The following is a 16,893-nucleotide window of genomic DNA, read 5'->3' on the forward strand; positions in this document are numbered from 1 at the left end:
TACGATGCATAAGGTTTAGCTATTTAAGTCTAAAATAAAGTAAAAACAAATATAAAATATATATATATATACAACTAAAACCCCAAACAACTCCATCTGCGCTCTTTCCTGTCCACAGTCTATTTAGACTAGGTCACACCAGCCCCAATCCAGACGCCGGGCCGGGCGTGCGTGGCCGGGGCAGGAGGTGGGAGGCGAGGACCCCTGGGTCCCCCGCATCCCATCACCCCTGCTGCGGAGCCCCGCCCCGAGTCCGCCTCTGGGCCGGCCTGGGCGGAGCTCGCGGGCCAGTGGGAGGTGCAGCGCTGCCTGATTTATTCCGGTCCAGGAGTTAGGAGTGAGAGCCTGCAGTCTGCACGGCCCGATCTCCAGTTCCGCCGGGTCCCCCCCACCCGCCCCACCGACTGGTGCGCAGCATGCCGGGCCCCCGCCTGCTGGCCGCGCTTTGCGGCGCGCTGCTCTGCGCCTCCGGCGTCTCCGCGGGCTCCGGTGAGTGATCGCGCCGCCCTCGCCCCTCCTCTCCGCTCGGAAGTTCGGCGCGGCGCCCTCCCTCCACCTCCAACTGTTGACAAACTTGGGCAGAGAGCGTCCGCGGGGCCGCGGGGCCGCGGGGCGACCTCCCCGGCTGCGCCCCCGCTGGCGGCCGCGGTGCGCTCGGCTTCTCCCGCTGCCTCCGCACTGGGGGGAGTTTTGGGTCGGCGAGAGCGGCTCGGGCGTCGGGCGGGCGGTGGCTCGGGACACGGGGTGACAGCCCAGCCATCCCCAGGGAGGTGGCTTCCACATAACAAAGGAATCCGCTGTTGTTAGGGCCTCTCTTTCCCCGTCTGTCTAATGAGGCCGTGGCACGGTGACCGCCTCGCCTCGCGCGCGCGCCTTCCCGCTGTACGTCCCTAGGACTCTGGTATCGAGAAGTCTCCAGCCAACTTCCCTCCTTGGCCACGAACTGCTTCCTTCCCAAGCCCTGGCCGCTGGTCCGATCATTGGAGATTTCCTTCCCGTGATAAGAGGGAGGGAGGGCTGGGAAGTGGGTGGGATGGGAAGGGCTCTAGAGGGGGGCCCAGGAGAGGATCCCCAGGCTGGGGAAGGCCTCGGGAAAGGGCTGCCTCCTGCCGCGGCCGGCCAGACTGGCTTCCTCTCCTGACTCCTTCCTTCCGTGGCCTTGGCCTGCTGTTGTATCTTCCCTGGGCCTCCTCCTCCCCCGCCCAGGAGGCCTCCCTCCACCAGCCGGGCCTCCCCGCAGGCGGGTCCTGGGATGCCCCATCCTCCCCTTGGCGGCGGGGGGTCACGCAGCCCTTCCCCCGGGACCGGGAAAAGGAGGTGGGTGGGTGACCAGGACTCTTCAGGCGCCCCCTCCATCATTTCCACGATTGACTGAAGCGAGGGGGTGGGTGGATCAGAGCGGAGGCCTGGCTCTGCCAACCGTGACGGTCTGACCCCTGACCCCTGGCCTGCAGCAGAAGCCTTTGAGGGCATGCCAGGCTCCCACGCACTGGGGAGCTAGCTGGTGGCTCCCCTCAGGAACCCTTAGAGGCGCTGGGTCTTGTCCCGTCCCATTCCTCTCAGTCCTGGCAGCCTGGCAAAATGCCCCTGGAGAAATGTACCCAAAGGGCGGGACCCTGGAATCCCGAAGGTGGTTACTGCAGTAGGGGGGTGATCTGGCTTTTCCTGGGACGGGCCAGGTGAGTCAGTCTAGGGCCCCCAAGGGAAAGGGGTACCTTGTCCCGTTCCCTTTCCCTTCTTCCCCCTGGACCACTTGGCCCTGCAGCCACTTGGGAGGGCGAGGAAGAGCCGTTGGACTTTGCTGGGACCGGAGCCCAGGACTCTGGCCATTACCAAGGCCCTGTCTGTGCCCGAGCCGCCGCCCCCGCCAGGTCAGGGGAGGGGATTAACCTGCTATTTAAAGCAAGTGACTAATAGCGCGTTGGGAGCCGCCTAAGCTCCCGAGGAGGCCCGTGCCGAGGTGGAGTTCTGAGGGCTCCACAGCTCATTAACGGTATTCCCTTCCCTGCAGCCCGGCCCCGGCTCGCAGGGATTTGGGGGTTCCAGGAGGACCCTCCAGCCTGGCATGGCCAGACTTGCGGGGAGGAACAAATGTGTCTCATGTCTTAACCCCGAACAGGTGTGGGGCCTGGGGGAGCCCTCTGGGATGCTAAGGTCAGAAGCCCCTCCTCCAGGCCTGGCTCACCCCGTTCACCAGAGCCAAGGGACTCTGGGTAATCGTTCACATCGGCCACCCAGGCAGGCCCCAACCCGAGGCTGTGATGTCCCCGCCAGCCCTCCTCCCACGTCTGAAGTCCTCGTCCAGGGTGTCTCACACCCACCTGCCCTCCTCACCCCTTCTGCCTTCCTTTCTTACCTGGAGGCCTGGGGCAGCCTCCCCGATGCTCTCCTGGCCCCCTACCTCCCCGATCCTGTCACCTGGCCACCCAACAGTCAGAGGGATCTTTGTGTCCCTCCCAAGCGCCTCCCCACCCCCGGCGAGTCCAGCCCATCTCGGCAGATAACAGTTCCCTTCTCGGAACTGGAACCAGGGTCCCCATCATCCCGTCCCGAGTGAGGATCTCTGATTTTTTTTTTTTTTCTGGTGGATCCTGGTAGGGAGGCTGAAGGAAGGTGACGAGCCCTTGGTGTGCAGGTAGAAAAGTCTAAAGTTGTCATTCTCTTTTTTAAATATATTTTATTGATTTTTTTACAGAGAGGAAGGGAGAGGGATAGAGAGTTAGAAACATCGATGAGAGAGAAACATCGACTCAGCTGCCTCCTGCACACCCCCTACTGGGGATGTGCCCGCAACCAAGGTACATGCCCTTGACTGGAATCGAACCTGGGACCTTTCAGCCTGCAGGCCGACGCTCTATCCACTGAGCCAAACCGGTTTCGGCCTTTTTTTTTTTTTTTTTTTTAATAAATAGATTTTTATTGATTTCAGAGAGGAAGGGGAGAGAGAGAGAGAGGAAAAAACATCAATGACCAGAGAGAATCATGGATTGGCTGCCTCCTGCACGACCCCTCCTGGGGATCGAGCCTGCCACCTGGGCATGTGCCCTGCCTGGGAGTCGAACCGTGACCTCCTGGTTCCTAGGTCAATGCTCAACCACTGAGCCACACCGGCCGGGCCTGCCTTTCTTTAGCACGTTCTCTCCTCACTCCCCTGCTTGGTGCACGCCCCCAGCCCGTCTTTTCTGCCAGCTCACCTACCCCCTCCTCTGCAGAACCGCAGTCTCCTTGGCGGAAACCACTGGAAAGTGGCCCCTTGTGTAGGCTCATGGGGCCTGTCACCCCCATTCACTGGTCCGCCTCCTCCCGGGGACTCCTTGAGGCCTGTGCGACGCCTGATTTCTCTGTCTCGGGGGGGACCCCGCGCATACGTAGATGGTAGTGGGCCCCCCAAGTATTGACTGTGAGAAGGAATTGTTCCTGAGTCGGAGCTGCCGCTGCAGGTGACTTCTGTGACTCCCTCGAGTGCCTGAACGGCGGGACCTGCCTGTCGGGCCAGGACGAGCTCCCCTTCTATTGCCTCTGCCCCGAAGGCTTTACGGGGCCCATTTGCAACGAGACTGAGAAAGGTACCTGCCCTGGGCTGCACCTGCCTCCCCCCGCCTCGCCTCCCTCCCAGGGGCAGCCCAGGCTGCTGGGGTGAGCTGGTCTGTGTCGAAGCGGGCAGTGTCCCCCGCACCTGTCCCTTGTCAGCCAGCATTTCCCTGGAAAACCCCCGAGCCCCTTGCAGAGCTGCGTGCTTCCTTGATTTGGGCTGATCCACCCACCCACGACCCTCCTTGGTGCCAGGCTGGCCCAGGCCCCACCAGGCCCTGTGGGGGAGGGAGGGAAGGCATGGGAGAGGGAGGCGGGCAGGGGGCGGAGCTTAGGCAGAGGGTCCCTTTGAGCTGGGTCCAATGGCTGCTGTCTGTCTCTGTCTCCACTCCCCTCCCCCGCCCTGTTTCCTGATCACCTGCCCATCTTACCTGCCTCCTCCTACCCAGGTCCCTGTTTCCCAAACCCCTGCCGCAATGGTGCCGAATGCCAGGCGCTTGGGGAGGAGGAACACCGAGGCGATGTCTTCAAACAGTACATCTGCGAGTGCCCGCAAGGCTACTCGGGCATCCACTGTGAGAGCAGTGAGTATCTGGGGCCTGTCCCTGCCGGGGTCGCAGGAGACCCCGAGCCACCGTCCTGGCAGCTGGGTCATGTCCGGGTCTTATTATCCTGTGTCAGGGCCTCCTCTGGGTGGATTGAGGTGAGGGTGGGTCAGAGCCGAAGTTAGGCCATAGGATGGGGGCGGGGTGTTGTTGCTTCTTTCCTGGGGCTGCAGGCCAGGCCAGATGTCCCTGCAGGGGGAGTCAGGGGGATGGTGGCCCCTGAATCACGGGAGTGCTGTTTCCTGGGTCCCCAGGAACCAGATAAATAGCGTTAGTTAAGGCTAAGTGTTGGGATTTTTCTTGCTTTTATTTTAGTACTAGAGGCCCGGGGTATGAAATTCATGCCTGAGGAGGGCCTCTAAGGCCTGGCTGGCGATCAGGGCCGATCTGTGGGGCGACTGGTGGGATGATCAAGGGGTCCCCACTGGCACCTGCCTTGGCCAGCCTGGGGCTGCCCACTTGCTGGCCCTACCCCCCAATCGCCCCGCCAGTTGCCTCCCACGTCCAGCCCACTTGCTGGCTGGCCCTGCTACCCACCCCCCCCCCCCCCCGCCCGCCGCCCCCCCACCATCCACTTGCCAGCTGGCCCCACCTCTGCTGCTGCAGCCAATAGTCACCTCCCTCTGCGGGTTGCCTCGGGGCAATGGGAGATGGGGAGCCCACTGGCACCCACCTTGGCTGGCCTGGGGCCTGCCGGCTGGGGGCAACTCCTGCATTTACTGTCTGCCCCCCGGTGGTCAGTGCTCATCAGAGCAAAGTCGTTCCACCAGTCCTTCCTCTGATCTGTTGATTTGCATATTAGGCTTTTATTATATAGGATACTTCCATTGATTTCAGAGAGGAAGGGAGAAGGAGAGAGGGATAGAAGCATCAATGATGAGAGAGAATTATTTTATTATTTTAAATAAAAATGTATATTTTATTGACTTTTTACAGAGAGGAAGGGAGAGGAAGAGAGAGTTAGAAACATCGATGAGAGAGAAACATGGATCAGCTGCCTCCTGCACACCCCCTACTGGGGATGTGCCCGCAACCAAGGTACATGCCCTTGACCGGAATCGAACCTGGGACCCTTGAGTCCGCAGGCCCGACGCTCTATCCACTGAGCCAAACCCGTTAGAGCGAGAGAGAATTATTGATTGGCTGCCTCCTGCACACCCCCCACTGGGGGATCAAGCCCGGAACCCAGGCATGTGCCCTTGACCAGAACCCAACCTGGGGCCCCCTTCAGTCTGCAGGCTGATGCTCTAACCACTGAGCAAACCCGGCTAGGGCAAGTGTTAGGATTTTTCTTTTGGGGCCCAGGAGGTCAGTCAATAAAGCTTGGGCCTCCGGGTCTGACAGCCCCTGGCCCATGTCTGACCTTTGGCCTCTTTGTGGAGGTGAGGAGGGCGGGGCCTGGGGAGGCTGGGCTGTCCCTTCCCCAGTCAGGCCGTCAGAGGCCCATAGCCAGGCACATGCAGAGAGCTGGCCTGTGTCCTGCTTGCTTACCCGGCAGCTGCAGAATGGCCCTGGGCGGGCCCAGCTGACCTGGCCCGCAGTGGCTCTCGTGTCCTCCCTCCTGGTCCAGGTGTGAAAAGTCCCCCTGCCCGGGATGGATGCGGGGGTGGGCGGGCTTCTGCAGTCCTTTGGGTCTGTCACTGAGCATCCTGGGCAGCGGGCAGGAGGTTGTCCTCAGGCAGGAGAAGGGGACACTGTGAGGTTTGCTGGGGCGCTGGGTGCGGGGGGAGCAGGTTAAACGATGCCCTTCACCTCACAGGCATGGGCCCTGGGCCCTGGGCCGAGGCCAATGTATTTGCTATCCCGGGTGCAGGAATGTGTGGGGAGTGGGGGGTGGGAGGCTCGCCACGCAGACAGCCCTGGGTGGGGGACAGGTGGGCCCACTAATTACCGTGCTGGGCGCCGAGGTAACCATGGGTGTGCCTGAGTCGGAATTACCCACCTAGCCTCCTGTGCTTCTGGCCTGGGGTCTGCCTTAGACGGGTGGCACCTGAGCGAGGCAGGAGGCGTCCACAGAGGCTGAGCGGCCCCCCAGGGGGACCTTTGCAGCCCCTCTTTTTTTTTTTTAAATCTTCACCCGAGGCTATTTTTCCATTGACTTTTTTTAGAGAGAGTAGGAGAGGGAAAGACAGAGAGAAACATCGATGTGAGAGAAACACATCGATTAGTTGGCTCCTGCTCGTGCCCTGACCAGGGCCCGGGCCAGGGAGGAGCTTGCAACCAAGGTACATGCCGGAATCGAACCTGGGACCCTTTGGTCCACAGGCCGCTGCTCTATCCACTGAGCCACACTGGCTAGGGCTGCAGCTTCAAGAATGCACGTTTGAGTCCCTAAGGGGGCAGGCACGTGGGGTGTGAGATTAGTCCAGACCTGGGTTCAGACCTCTGCTCAGCCACTGGCGGCTCTGATCCTGGGCGCGTGGTCGCACTTTGAGCCCCGCTCTCCCTGCGTGAGCCTGGGGTGCGGCGGTAGGGGGTGGCCTGAACCTGGGTTCCCTGCTGGGAGCCAGGAGAATGGCTCACCCCTTGACCACTTCGCTGGGGGTGATGGTGAAGGCGGTGTGGCCTCGGCCAGGGGCGGCTGGGCAGGTGGCTGGGGCCCGACCGACCAGCAGTTGGAAAGAGCAGAGGGTCCGGGAGAAATCAGAATGGCCTTCACGTCCCACCAGAAAACTCATGCCTTATGGGGTTCTAGAAGACTCCACACGGATTTGCTTATGGGTGTGCTTATTATTATTTTTTAAAATATATTTTTATTGAGTTCAGATAGGAAAGGAGAGGGAGAGAGAGAGAAACATCAATGATGAGAGAGAATCATTGGTCGGCTGCCTCCTGCACGCCTCCTACTGGGGATCAAGCCCGCAACCCAGGCATGTGCCCTGACCGGGAATCGAACCCGGGACTCTTCAGTCCCCAGGCTGACACTCTATCCACTGAGCCACACTGGCTAGGGCGTGGGTGTGCTTATTGCTTTACGGGCAGCCCACTGCCCTCTGAGGTGCCCCTTCTCCCAAAGCCGTCCTGGGGGAGCCAGGGGCGGGGCTGGGTGCAACGGTCCTCCTGATAGGAGACTCCAGCTGTCAATCACGGCAGCCTCTGTGATTGAGTACAGGCCTGGGTGCTGTGCTTGCTTCCTCACCGCGCACCCTTTCCTGGCACCTCCTCTTGGGCCTCTTAGGGTCTCTGCTCGGGGTCCTTGGCAGAGGCCACACCGTCTGTCTTCTTCTTCTCCTGTCTTCTGGGTCCCCCCTGGGAGGGTGGCCACCTGACTGCCCCTCTCCCTCCCTGCAGGGTGCGCCATGCCGCTGGGCATGGAGACGGGGGCCATCGCCGACCGGCAGATCTCCGCCTCGTCCGTGCACTTGGGCTTCATGGCTCTGCAGCGCTGGGGCCCGGAGCTGGCCCGCCTGCATCGCTCGGGCATCGTCAACGCCTGGACAGCCAGCAACTACGACAGGAAGCCCTGGATCCAGGTGTGGAAGGGGGGTGGGGGTGGGTGGCGTGATGGGAGGGGGGGAAAAGGTGAGATGCGGGTGCCTGCATTTGGGGGTCGCCGTGGGAGGGTTCATCAGGGGGTCCAGGTATCAAGGTAGCAGGTTCCTCCAGATGAATTGCCTGTAAGAGGAGGGCAGCCTTGGGGGACTTGGAGTATAGGGGTGGGGAGAGGGGGAGCCGACCCCAGGCTGTGGAGGGGCTGTTTGCACTGGATGGGGTCTCTGGGGGCCTTGTGCATCCTTCTGGGGTTCCCTGAGCACTGGGTCCATAGTCCTGAGAGGATGGGGTGAGAGAGAGACTCCATCCACCACTTATCTGCTTGCATCGTCCCTGCTCCGCTTTTGGGGGGTGGGGTGGGGGGGCGGAGGTAGAAGGGCCGTGGGAGTTTTAAGGGTCCTGTCCTCCCCACCCCGGGTCCAGGTGAACCTGCTGCGGAGGATGCAGGTGACGGGCGTGGTGACGCAGGGCGCCAGCCGCGCGGGCAGAGCCGAGTACGTGAAGATGTTCAAGGTGGCGTACAGCCTCGACGGGAAAAAGTTCAAGTTCATCCAGGAAGAGGGGGACTCGGGAGACAAGGTGAGGCCGCCTGGGCCGGAAGGAAGGGCTGTGGTCAGCACCCCGGAGGCTCCCGCGTTGTGGAGGGGTCTTCAAGTGCGTCTTCGCTCCCCAAAATTGGGAAACCCAGATTATTCCCATGTTTTGTGGTTACAAGTAAATCGCCTCACTTTATTTATTTATTTATTATTTATTTATTTATTATTATTATTTTTTTCTTATCCTTTGGATATAAACCCAGAAGTGGGATTGATGAATCATATGATAGTTCTATTTTTAAAATTTTTTAAAGGTTTTTATCTTTTCTTTGGTATTTTGTTCTTGTTGTTAATTCTCACTCAAGGATATTTGTCCATTGATATTTTAAAAAAATATATATTTTATTGCTTTCAGAGAGGAAGGGAGAGGGAGAGAGAGAGAGAAACATCAATGATGAGAGAGAATCACGGATCGGCTGCCTCCTGCACGCCCCACACTGGGGATGGAGCCTGCAACTCGGGCATGTGCCCTGACTGGGAATCGAACCGTGACCTCCTGGTTCATAGACTGATGCTCAACCACTGAGCCATGCCTACTGGACTCCATTGATTTTTATTTTTAATTAATTAATTTTTTTTTAGAGAGAGTGGAAAGGAGAGGGAGAGACAGAGAGAGAGAAACATTGAAGTGAGAGAGACACATCGATTGGTTGCCTCTGGGGCCAGGGATTGAGCCTGCAACCTAGGTAGGTGCCCTTGACGGGAATCGAATCTGGGACCCTTCAGGCAACAGGCTGATGCTCTCTCCACTGAGCCAAACCAGCTAGCCCAGTGGTCGGCAAGCTCATTCGTCCACAGAGCCAAATGTCCACAGGACAACGATTGAAATTTCTTTTGAGACCCAAATTTTTTAAACTTAAACTTCTTCTGACGCCACTTCTTCAAAATAGACTCGCCCAGGCCGTGGTATTTTGTGGAAGAGCCACACGCAAGGGGCCTGGTTTGAGGACGCCTGTTCCAGGTGCTTGTGGACTGCCCTGGGGGGGTCAATGCCCCCCTCCCTCAAAGGGGGCCCAAGGATCGCACGCTTCCCATGGCTTCGCAGGGAGCGCAACGGAACGCAGTTCCTGGGCAGCCTCCAGACGCCCCGAACCTCTCCTCCACGCCGCCTCTCCCTCCTAGATTTTTACGGGGAACGTGGACAACAGTGGCCTGAAGGTCAACATGTTTGACGTCCCTCAAGAGCTGCAGTACGTGAGGCTGATGCCCGTGGGCTGCCATCGGGGCTGCACCCTGCGCTTTGAGCTCCTCGGCTGTGAGTTGAATGGTGAGTGCGGGGGGCCGGGGTCCGTCCCAGGGGCTGGCCTGTCTTCTCAGCCCCGCGGAGCCGGGCAGGGCTGCAGCAAAAGCAAGGCCCAGGGACCCCGGGCTCACACAGCAGAGAGGGGTCCCCCGGCCGTCAGCTGCCCTGCCCGGGGAATCACCCTCTCGGTGCCCACCCACGGCATTCTGGTGGGTAGAGGACAAAAGAGACGCCGCTTCCGCCCTCAGAGTGTTGTCACTTAATCCTGATGGGCTCCTTGATTCTGAGTCTATCTTAATTCTGATAAGACTCCGTAGCATCCGTTCTGTGTCGCAGATGTCAGCTCCCGTCCGCGGGGAGTTGGTCTGATTTGTTCCCGGTGCATAGAACGGTGCCTGAATGAATGAATGAATGAATGGTACTTGATGAATGAGTGAATGAATGAGGAAAGTGAGGCCCAGATAAATGGTTAGTATTTTTTTTTAAAAAAATATATATTCTTACTTATTTCAGAGAGGAAGAGAGAGGGAGAGAGAGTTAGGAACATCAGTGATGAGAGAGAATCATGGACTGGCTGCCTCATTGCATGCCTGCTTACTGGAGATCGAGCCCGCAACCCCGGGCATGTGCCCTTGAATGGAATCGAACCCGGGACCCTTCAGCCTGCAGGCTGATGGATGCTCTATCCACTGAGCCAAACCGGCTAGGGCCCAGATAAATTATTTATCAAGGGCCTACAGCTGGCAGGCATTCAAACTTGGTCTAGCCCTGACCGGTTTGGCTCCGTGGATAGAGCGTCGGCCTGCGGACTGAAGGGTCCCAGGTTCGATTCTGGTCCAGGGCATGTACCTTGGTTGTGGGCACATCCCCGGTGGGGGGTGTGCAGGAGGCAGCTGATCGATGTTTCTCTCTCATCGATGTTTCTAACTCCCTATCCCTCTCCCTTCCTCTCTGTAAAAAAATCAATAAAATATATTTAAAAAAACAAAACAAAACAAAAAAAACTTGGTCTAGATCCCTGGGCTTCTGACACCTACCCATCCAGTACTTTTACTCTCCACCCCCACCCCCACCTCCATCCCCGCCCCGAAAAAAAACTCCACAGTTTGTCTGCATTTAAGAGTCAAGGAAGGTTTCTAGGGTAGCTGGTGCTTCCTGCTGCCATTTCCAGAGACAGTCCCAGACAAAGGAATGGGGGACAAGAAAGGGACGGGTTTCCTCTGAGCCAGGAAAAAACCGCACCATTGGGGAGGTCAGGGTGCAGGGGGTCAGGGTGCAGGGGGTTGGGCCACCCAGCTTCCTTGTCTCAGCTCAGCTGTTTTCTCTCGGAGATCCAGGTAGTAGTTCCCGCTTTTTTTGCAGCCACAGTGCCACCTGCTGGCCACTGGCGGAACTGTAGGGCTTGTAAGGCCGATCGCCTTTCTCCTGTTACCCAAGACCCCCCACCCTTTGCGCCCCCTTCCCCCTCCGTGGCACTTCTTCCTGTTACCCCATTTCAGATACCACCCAATACGATTCGAAGTTGACTTCTGTGCCTGGCTGGGTTTAGTTTTTTTTTTTTTAAGTGTGAGCTTCTGTGTTCCCAGGGCCACTACCTTTTGAGCCTAATTGTGTAAGTGGGGAGTTAAATAATTGCCTTCCGGGTGAAAAAGGTGAAGGGGATTAAGTTAAAAACAAAACCGAACAAAACACTCCTCGACACAGACAACAGTATGGCGATTACCAGAGTGGGGGGGAGGGGTGTGTGGGCAGAGGTAGAAGAGGGTAAAGGGGGGATACATGGTGATGGAAGGAGACTTGACTGGTTGGTGAACATACACTGAGTGGCCCGATTATGATGATCTCTGAACGCATAATAATCTGGCCACTCAGTGTGTGTGTGTGTGTGTGTGTGTGTGTGTGTGTATAAATATATATATATTAGAGGCCCGGTGCATGAATTCGTGCATGGGTGGGGTCCGGCCAGCCTGGCCAGGGGGAGGGGACATGGGCGGCTGGCCAGCCTGCCTGCTGCTCAAACTCCTGGTCGAGGGGACAATTTGCATATTAGCCTTTTACTATATAGGATAGACACTGAGTGGCCAGATTATTACGCGTTCAGAGATCATCATCATCTGGCCACTCAGTGTACAATATACTATACAGATGCCGTATTACAGGATCGTACACTTGCAACCTCATTTTATTAACCAGTGTCACCTCAATAAATTCAATACAAATTAAAAAAGAAAAAGACGCTCTCTTCTGCTAAAGGGACATTTTGGCCGTTGGTAAAGGGCAGAGGCAGTTTCTGGGGGTCCCAGACTCTGGCCCCTGTCCTTGGAGTCCCTTCCTACTCGCTGTCCTGGTCTGAAGCCTTAGGCCAGCGGGTCCCCACGTGGGGCACACGCCCCACAGGGGGGCAATGTGATGTTTAAGGGGGGCAATTCGAGAATGAGTTATTAACAGTGAATCTTTTGCATGTCTCCTGGTTCTCGGGGCCTCATGTACAGCCTGTAAATATATATGGTGACATATGTATGCATTTCAGGTCTCTGTTCTATATTTGAAACTTTATTTGCTAGTGATTGTTTCCTATCACTTCATATTATTATTTTAGCAATTTCTTAGTGATTTCTTCCTCAGTCCTTCCACTGTCCTTTCATTCTTTTTTTTAAAGATCTTTTTTTTAATATATATATATATATATATATATATATATATTTATATATATTTTATTGATATTTTACAGAGAGGAAGCGAGAGGGATAGAGAGTTAGAAACATCGATGAGAGAGAGACATCGATCAGCTGCCTCCTGCACAACCCCATCTGGGGACTTGCCCACAACCAAGGTACATGCCCTTGACCGGAATCGAACCTGGGACCTTTCAGTCCGCAGGCCGACGCTCTATCCACTGAGCCAAACCGGTTTTGGCTTAATATATATTTTATTGATTTTTTTACAGAGAGGAAGCGAGAGGGATAGAGAGTTAGAAACATCGATGAGAGAGAAACATCGATCAGCTGCCTCCCGCACACCCCCTACTGGGGATGTGCCCGCAACCAAGGTACATGCCCTGGATCGGAATCGAACCTGGGACCTTTCAGTCCGCAGGCCGACGCTCTATCCACTGAGCCAAACCGGTTTTGGCTTAATATATATTTTATTGATTTTTTTACAGAGAGGAAGCGAGAGGGATAGAGAGTTAGAAACATCGATGAGAGAGAAACATCGATCAGCTGCCTCCTGCACACCCCCTACTGGGGATGTGCCCGCAACCAAGGTACATGCCCTGGATCGGAATCGAACCTGGGACCTTTCAGTCCGCAGGCCGACGCTCTGTCCACTGAGCCAAACCGGTTTTGGCTCCTTTCATTCTTTTATCTTTCTCTCTCATGGATGCCATGTTCTTGGGAAGCTTGTTTAGACCAAGTTCATGGCCTTTGAGGCTTCCTCCACGTGAATAGGAGCTCACGTTTTGAATAGTAAGAACTATAGGTCACAGGGGGCATTAGGATGTTGGAGATGCTTAGGTGGGGCGTGGCCAGAGAGAGGTTGGGGAGCACTGCCTTAGGCGGTTACCGTTGCCTGCACGGTCCTGTCCCCGCCGCCTCCCTCTGAGGCCGAGACAGGCTGAGCCTGGCAAGCCGAACCGGCGAGGATGCCCTGTCTGCTTCCCTCGAGGTCTGGGCCATCTCCTTGCCCCTGCTAGACATTCCAGTCGGCCGGCTCTCCAGGCCCACTGCCCCCCACCCACCCAGTTACCCAAAGGGAGACCAGCTGTGGACTGGGGATTCCGCCAGATGTGAGACACACCCATCCCTCCCCTGGGAGTCTTCAGCTATTCTAAAGGCCACCCGAAGGGGCACGTGACGAGTACATAACAGTCTGGCACATTCCTGAGTGTTTGGGGCAGGCCTGAATGAAACCCAGGCCCGCTCCTGAGGCCCGCCCTCACAGGCCTGGCTGTTGAGTGTGGAATCTTCTAGACGCTGACAGAGGGGCTGCTGGGCCCCAGGAGTTCTGATTCTCTGACTTCCACCTGCTGGAGGTCCTGTTCACGGCTCTGGGTGGGGGTGTGGATGGTGGAGATGATGTTACAGCATGGTGTGGCGATCAGGAGTTTGTGGGTGTGGCTTGGAACAGTGTTTGTCTCTTGGCCTCAGTTTTCCTGCCTGTAAAATGGGGTGGCTAATATCTTCAGTTTTCGGTGTGGTAGATGAACTGACCGAAGTGAGCACTGAATCAATGACATGGTTGTTATTCATGTCCTGGAGGATCATTCCAGGACTCAGCAGGAAGTGCTGTGAGTCCTGCCCCAGCGAGGTGGTCAGGGCGGGCTTCTTGGAGGAGGTGTCTCACAGGCCGGCCTTGAAGGAGGGTGGGGAAGTGGTGGATCGATCAGGGCCTGCCCTGGTGCAGAGAAGGAAGACTAGCAGGTGATCGGTGAAGGGCAAGTCGGGTGGGGGTGGGAGCTGAGAGCAGGTGGCTGAGGGAGGCGTGGGTGGGGCAGGCAGTGAGAACAAAGGATGGTTAATTTAATTTTTAAAAATATTTTTATTGATTTCAGAGAGGAAAGGAGAGGGAGAGAGAGAGAGAGAGAGACATCTGTGATGAGCGAGAATCATTGATCTGCCGCCTCCCGCATGCTCTATGCTGGAGACCGAGCCCGCAACCCAGCCACGCGCCCCGCTTGGGAATTGAACCCGTGACCTCCCAGTTCACAGATCGATGGCTCGACCACTGAGCCACACGGGCTGGGCAGGAATGGTTGATCCTAAAAGGCAGAAAGAGCCCTAACCGGTGTGGCTCAGTGGATAGAGCGTCGGACTGCGGACTGAAGGGTCCCGGGTTCGATTCCGGTCGGGGGCATGTGCCTTGGTTGCGGGCACATCCCCAGCGGGGGGTTTGCAGGAGGCAGCTGATCGATGTTTCTCTCTCATCGATGTTTCTGACTCTCTATCCCTCTCCCTTCCTCTCTGTAAAAAAATCAATAAAATACATTTAAAAAAAATAATAATAAAAAAAATAAATAAAAGGCAGAAAGAGCTTCTGTCCAAGAGGATGCCAGGGGCTAGTGGAATCCACACAGTTCTTCCCACCTCATTGCCTTGTGCTCACACCCCTGGGAGCCTGGGGACCCCCCGATCTACCAGCCCCCCCCTTGTTAGCAGGATGTGATGAACCCCTGGGCATGAAGGACAGAGTCATCCCCGACCAGCAGATCACGGCCTCCAGCATCTACAAGACCTGGGGCCTGAGCTCCTTCAGCTGGTATCCCCACTACGCGCGGCTGGACCAGCAGGGCAAGTTCAACGCCTGGACCGCGGAGAAAAACTCTGCCTCCGAGTGGCTGCAGGTGGGCCCGGCTCTGTGGGTGGGATGGGGGGTAGGGCAGGGCTGCCAGGCCCAGGCGTTCCCCAAACTCCCATTTCCTGTCTCCGTGTGTCTGCCTTTTCCCACTTTACTGGAAAGGATGCAAGCAAAGAAAAGGTGGTTGATTTGATTTGATTTTGTGTTTTTTTTTTTCCCCCCTGTAGATTGACCTTGGCTCTCAGAAGCAAGTGGCCGGCATCATCACGCAGGGCGCCCGAGACTTCGGCAGCATCCAGTACGTGGCGGCCTACAAGGTGGCCCACAGCAACGATGGCCTGAGATGGACCGAGTATAAGGACCCGGGGGCCGAGGGCGGCAAGGTGAGTGTCAGCCGTCCGCCCCTCGCCACTCCGCGCTGCCCTCCGAGCCGGGCCCCTGGGGCTCTGAGGGGAGGGCGGCCAGCCTTGGGGCGGGGGTGGGGGGGGGGGCCTTTCTGATACCTTCTCTGTCTCTAGATTTTCCCAGGCAACTGTGACAACAATTCCCACAAGAAGAACATGTTCGAGGCGCCCTTTGTGGCTCGGTTCGTGCGCATCCTGCCCGTAGCCTGGCACAACCGAATCACCCTCCGGGTGGAGCTGCTGGGATGCGCGTAGTAGGACCGGCGGACGGGACCGGACGGCCGTGGGGCCAACGCCCCATCCCTGGTTCTCCTGACCTTCTGTGGTCCTGCCGCCTCCTCCACCCACCGCCCGCCTGATTGTAGTGCCGTGGGGGGCGGGGGTGGGGGAGATGTCAGCCCCCTCTCCTTCCCTCTGTCCTCCTCACACCTCACCTCCCACACACCCGCCCCACCTCCCACCCTCCCCCTCCCCCGCCTGTCGCCCAGCCCTCACGCCCTCCCACTTCCTACACTTGATCTTGCCAAAAGGCCGAGGGACAGTCCATCCCGTGTTCTTAGGCGCTGCGGGAGTTGAATAGGCCTGGGATGGACAGGAAAGAGCCAAGCCCGCGGTGTGGCTTCAGGTCCCCCATTCCAGCCTCTGTCGCCAATAGCCCGCCTCCCACCCCCCACATTCCCAGGGGCGCTGGAGGAGGACCCCGAGGCGCCAAGCTGGAGATAACAGTCCCTGATGCTGCCATTCCTGATGCCGCCACCCAGCCCTCTGACACGCCCGCCCACCTCCCCTGGAGACCCCTCTTGACCCTTGAGAGCTGCAGCCTGGAAAGACAGAAGGGGGCGGGGTGGGTCTGTGGACCCGACGGGGCGGAGGTGGGCGGGCCTGGGCGGCCCCCCCGAGTGCACAGGCAGCTTCCAAAATATATTTATGTCACTGCCTGGAGCTCTTGCTGTGTGGTCCTTCCTCCGGGTGCTGGTCCCCCGCACCCTCCTCCGCAGCGTCCCCGGAGCCTCAGCGTACCCCCCACCTGCCCGACGGCACGTTGCTTCCCAGCCGGAGGAGGGAGGAGGCTGCTGGGGGGCCAGGACGCTGCCAATCGGGCGCAGGGCCTCCTGGCTGAGCGCACTGGCTTCTGGGAGGTGCTGGCGCATTCCCTCCCTGGGCAGGGGCCATCAGGAAGTGGCCAGTGGGGGCAGCGCAGGCCAGTGGCTGGTGATCTGGGAAAGGGGCCCGGCCACAGAGGAGGGACGGACTGGAGTGGCTGGAAACGGGGGCGAAGGAAACCACCCCAGGGTTGGAGGCCTCGGGGCACAGGAGGAATTTTCCAGAACAAAATTTGGGAGCCAGGCTGCGGTCCACAGAGGAGGCCCTGCCCCTGGGCGGCAGGTCTGGCCACGCGGCTGCCAGAGGGAGGGTGCGGTGTTGCTGGAAGTGGCTCCTTCCTCAGAACTGGCCTCGCCAGGGCTCCCTGGCTGGGCAGGGACAGAATAAGAGGCGCCGGCCGAGGTCTCCAAATGAACGGGGGCTGTGGGGCTCCCCTCCGCTGGGGTCCCCTGACCCCCCCCCCACTCCTTCCTGTGTCACTCGGATTGGGTTTGGAGCAGTCTTTTTTTTTTTTAAATATATTTTTATTGATTTCAGAGAAGGAAGAGGGAGGGGAAGAGAGAGACAAACATCAGTAATGAGAGAATTATGGATCACCTGCCTCCTGCACGCCCCCCACTGGG

General features: G+C 57.9%; 1 protein-coding gene across 4 annotated transcripts; it reads left to right on the plus strand.

Moving 5' to 3' along the window:
• Positions 1–323: 323 nt before the first annotated feature.
• MFGE8 (milk fat globule EGF and factor V/VIII domain containing) lies at positions 324–15,635 on the plus strand. 4 transcript variants are annotated; one of them, XM_054713332.1, is made up of 9 exons: positions 324–489; positions 3,441–3,566; positions 3,981–4,115; positions 7,428–7,609; positions 8,052–8,207; positions 9,347–9,491; positions 14,621–14,808; positions 14,990–15,145; positions 15,281–15,635. In XM_054713332.1, exons 1-9 carry the CDS (start codon positions 417–419, stop codon positions 15,419–15,421), a joined length of 1,302 nt encoding a protein of 433 aa, XP_054569307.1. In that variant the 5' UTR covers positions 324–416; the 3' UTR covers positions 15,422–15,635. The 4 variants fall into 4 exon arrangements, with proteins under 4 accessions (XP_054569307.1, XP_054569308.1, XP_054569309.1 ...); XM_054713333.1 differs by having other exon boundaries at positions 325–489; positions 14,624–14,808; XM_054713334.1 differs by lacking the exon at positions 3,441–3,566 and having other exon boundaries at positions 325–489.
• The last annotated feature ends 1,258 nt before the right edge of the window (positions 15,636–16,893 follow it).

The sequence above is a fragment of the Eptesicus fuscus genome, chromosome 25 (genome assembly GCF_027574615.1).
Source record: "Eptesicus fuscus isolate TK198812 chromosome 25, DD_ASM_mEF_20220401, whole genome shotgun sequence".
NCBI lineage: Eukaryota > Metazoa > Chordata > Mammalia > Chiroptera > Vespertilionidae > Eptesicus > Eptesicus fuscus.

Bases quoted from the DNA above. Each gene is read 5' to 3' on its own strand.
- MFGE8 (XM_054713332.1), top strand. From the start codon at position 417: ATGCCGGGCCCCCGCCTGCTGGCCGCGCTTTGCGGCGCGCTGCTCTGC. The intron at 8,208-9,346 runs GTGAGGCCGCCT...TCTCCCTCCTAG, and splicing joins AGGGGGACTCGGGAGACAAG to ATTTTTACGGGGAACGTGGA. The intron at 9,492-14,620 runs GTGAGTGCGGGG...CCCCCTTGTTAG, and splicing joins CCTCGGCTGTGAGTTGAATG to CAGGATGTGATGAACCCCTG.